The 3,658-nt window shown below is 45.2% G+C and overlaps 1 protein-coding gene across 1 annotated transcript in view; it reads left to right on the top strand.

The window, feature by feature from the left end:
- Vdac1 (voltage dependent anion channel 1) overlaps positions 1–906 on the top strand; it is a 23,793-nt gene extending 22,887 nt beyond the window's left edge. Inside the window, exon 9 of the mRNA XM_004629354.3 lies at positions 1–906. This exon is cut by the window's left edge and continues 1 nt beyond it. Within this exon, the coding sequence (XP_004629411.1) occupies positions 1–63 (63 nt within the window). The 3' untranslated portion in view covers positions 64–906.
- Positions 907–3,658: the final 2,752 nt, after the last annotated feature.

Genomic DNA, 3,658 nt, shown 5'->3' with positions numbered 1-3,658 from the left:
GATGGCAAGAATGTCAACGCTGGTGGCCACAAACTTGGTCTAGGACTGGAATTTCAAGCATAAATGCATACTGTACAATTGTTAATTTTAAACTATTTTGCAGCATAGCTACCTTCAGAATTTAGTGTACCTTTTAATGTTGTATGTCTGGGATGCAAGAATTGCTAAAAAATCATGTTAGACTTCCAGGTTAAAGATGATTCAGCTCTAAGGTGTGACTGATTCAGAGGTACAGAAGAAACCTGATTCCAAAAAAGGACCTTTCAGCAGTACAAAGAGGGGAGCTTGGTGGCCCCCTAGCAGTGCCGGGTTCCTTTTTAAAAAGAAATGTAGACATGGCTGCAAGTGGAAGCTGATGATGTGTGGGCACTTTGCAATCCTGCGTTTGGTACGTGAATGAATTGTCACTTTCTGAGAATCAAACCCCGGCTTCCCAACCCTGACTGGTGAGAAGCTCACGGCTTGCTGGTGTGTACAAACTCACCTGAAAGGGACTTTTTTAGGCAGACCTTCACACCCTGCTCCCACCCCAGCCCCTCATCACCTCTTTTACACCAAAAGTAGTCCATGGGGTGCAGTAGCTGTTTCTTTTGTGCCATTTTGGGGGTGGAGAGGGGGATGTAATGAAGCCAATCATTCAGAATTTAGTTCCTCTTCATGTTGTGGTTTTTTGCCCTCGCACCAGTGTGTACCAGCTGCAAGCTGGGAAGTGTGTGTGACTCTGATCACACGGTGACAACGCTAGCAATCTAAATCGGGCATCCGTTGTGTTCTTACCACTCAGTTTATTTTTCAGCAGTTTACTGGGTACATTTTAGAGTTTTCCATTTTGTGTGGAATTAGATCCTCCCCTTCAAATGCTGTAATTAACATCACTTAAAACTTGAATAAAATATTGAAACCTCATCCTTCTAGTGTCTTTATTAATAAAAATGTAAACAAGCAACTTGTTTGTCTTTTCTCCTTGTTCTCTGTGTATATTTTGTATTATCGTCTCTCTCGATGACTAACAGATTATCATAAACTTAGTGGCTTAAAGGAGCCCTCATTTACATTATAGATCTGCAGGTAAGAAACCCAGGCAGGCTGTCACAATGCTGGGAATTCGACCATCACTCAGGCTGTGTTCTCATCCAGCAAAAGGCTGGAGGTCGTGTTCTTGGCCTGCATGGCTGAATTTGGGTCTTCTCAATGGTGGAATAGAGGTCTGCATTCCTTAGCCACAGCCAAAGCCCACCCTCGGTACTTAGAGCTCACCACCCTTCTTGGCCACTGCCCTTCCACCTCCAGTGCCAGGAACAGAAAACTTCATTGCCTCACTCTTAACTCCCTTCGCGCTTCAAGTCTCCAGGAAGGGCCACATCCCTTTTAAGGGCTCCACTAGGTTGGGGTGGTCACCCACTGAGAGTAACCTAACCTACACTGACCTGCTGGGTAACCCCGTACAGGTGTAACACCCCCCCCCCCATGCATAGGGATAGGGTTCTAAAGGCAGGTCATTGAGGAGGGTATTTTGGGATTCTACACATAGTGGCACGTCATACACAAAGAATAGTAGTGAACATTATCCAGCTTCGAGTTTGATTTTTTCTGTTGATGTTAGGCAGTATAGAGAGCCCTTCCTGGTCCTCACTGTGGTCCGGGAAGTTTGTGATCTCTTGGGAAGTTACTGGAATTCTAGTGAGTTCACTTCAATTTCCCACTTCCAGTGCAGCCCATGGTGAGAATAAAGACACGAAGGCGTATTGGTAGTTGTGGGGAGTCCAGGAGGTCCTAAGTCCAGCTACTATGACAAAAGCCACGATCCAGGGCTGAACCCAGGTCTTACAAATTCATTGGCAGAAGTGGATTGGAGATGAATGCAGTTGTGGGAAACACCAGAGTGAGTGCCAGATAGGAGGGGCTAGGTAGGAGGCCTGAAATCACCTCTGCAGCATGCAGAGAAGGCTGTGCAGAGGGAGTAGTCTGTATAATACTAGACTGATTTTTCTGGGTGCTTTAGCTCTGATGTGTAATCTTTTAAGTCCTGGGAAGACACAGCCTCTTGAGGCTCCATCCCACTCAGTGTGGCTGGCACAGGGCTCTCCATCCCTTCCAGGTCACACATGTTTTTGGGAGCTATGGGGGTGGGACACCACTGACCACACAATCACACCCCACTAGACCGATTTGCATTGCTTAAAACAATTGAGGGGATACGGAAAAGTCCTAGCCAGCTCTGTACGCATCAATGCCTGCGAATAGGGCCAGATTTAGTCAAAATGGATGTAATTGCTCCTCTTTCAAGGAGAATCATCCAGGTAGACCCCCACAAGGCAGTTCCCTCTTTTTGGATTTGAAGGTGGTAATGAAAATGGGTAGCAGATTAAGTCTTAGCACTTGTCTCAAGCAAAAAATGGCCTCAGTGTTTTTGTCATGCTATTCTCAAGCTTATAAGAACCTGCAGCTGTTTCCTAAGTAAATGTTTAGAATTTGTTCAGAGCTTTGGGCACGCAAGGTTTCTAGGTTGATCAGGTCAGGTGCCAGGTACAGTATTACAGCATTAGCTGTTTGGAAATGACTAAAGGGTCCTCAGGAAAAGGTGCTATCTGCTGGCTGGTTACCAAGTGCCTGCCTGCTGTAGGCGGTGTGCTGGCGTGTCACTGTGCGGGATGGCTTTGGATTCACAACTTCTGACCGGTTGACAGAACTGAGATCATCTTAGGAGAACAAATGGGCAAGATGGTAAATGACCAGAGGAGAGTACTGAAGTGTTTAGTATAGGAAAAAAAAAAAAAAAAAAAAAAGAAGCCCTATTTAAGTCTGAAGCAATCTCTAAACAGAAGCTAGGATAGAAGACTATTAAACTAATTCAAAGGCTCGAAAGCCTGGGACGCTCGGGAAGAGCGAGTGCCTGGCTTCATCTGGAAGGTTTGCGGTCAAGGCACCAGCCCATTGGTGCAGGCTGGGCAGACTTCGGAAAGCGAGCACATGAATGGCTGCTTAGTTCTCTAGACACACAGTTCGTGTGTTTCTGGTCTGTCTCTGGGGCCAGATAAACGTCACAGGGAGACCAGAACACAGGCCCTTCTTATTCTGTGCAGGCAGCTCGGCTGTCGGGACAGCAGCGATCTTCTGAGGGAATCACAGAGACAGTACCGAAGCCGCAGATACAATACATGTCCTTATGCCAGGCCAATGTTCGTGCACACTGACTAACTGGGCTTTTCATACATACATCAAAGCATACAGCTGTTTATTAGGGAAACATTCACAGAACGTACACGCAGACCAAGGCTTTGTGCCAGCGCCGCAGTGGGCTTGCTGGGGGCTTCTACACTTGCACTTTCTTATACTGGGAGTTTAAAGTTACAACATTTATGAAATAATAACACGTGTTTTAGGAAATCTGGAAGCTATCACAATGGCAACACTTCCTAACCACTTTCCTGCCTCTAGTAATACCTTTACCACCTTATGTACTTTTTTTTTTTTTTTACAGTCACAGTCTCATTCTCTTTCTTTCTCTTTTTTTTTCCCCATAATTTTACTGAGAAACAAATAGCAATGAGACAGTTTCAAACCAAATTGGTAGGACAGTTTCAATAATTAACACATTGTATACATTCTTCCTAGTGGTTATTTGCTATATAAGATGCGGACATGATATCTTAATTAC

Source organism: Octodon degus, unplaced genomic scaffold (genome assembly GCF_000260255.1).
Source record: "Octodon degus isolate 3935 unplaced genomic scaffold, OctDeg1.0 scaffold00029, whole genome shotgun sequence".
In the NCBI taxonomy this organism is placed as follows: domain Eukaryota; kingdom Metazoa; phylum Chordata; class Mammalia; order Rodentia; family Octodontidae; genus Octodon; species Octodon degus.
Note: the sequence above shows the minus strand (reverse complement) of the source record. Positions and strands in the feature narration are given on the sequence as shown.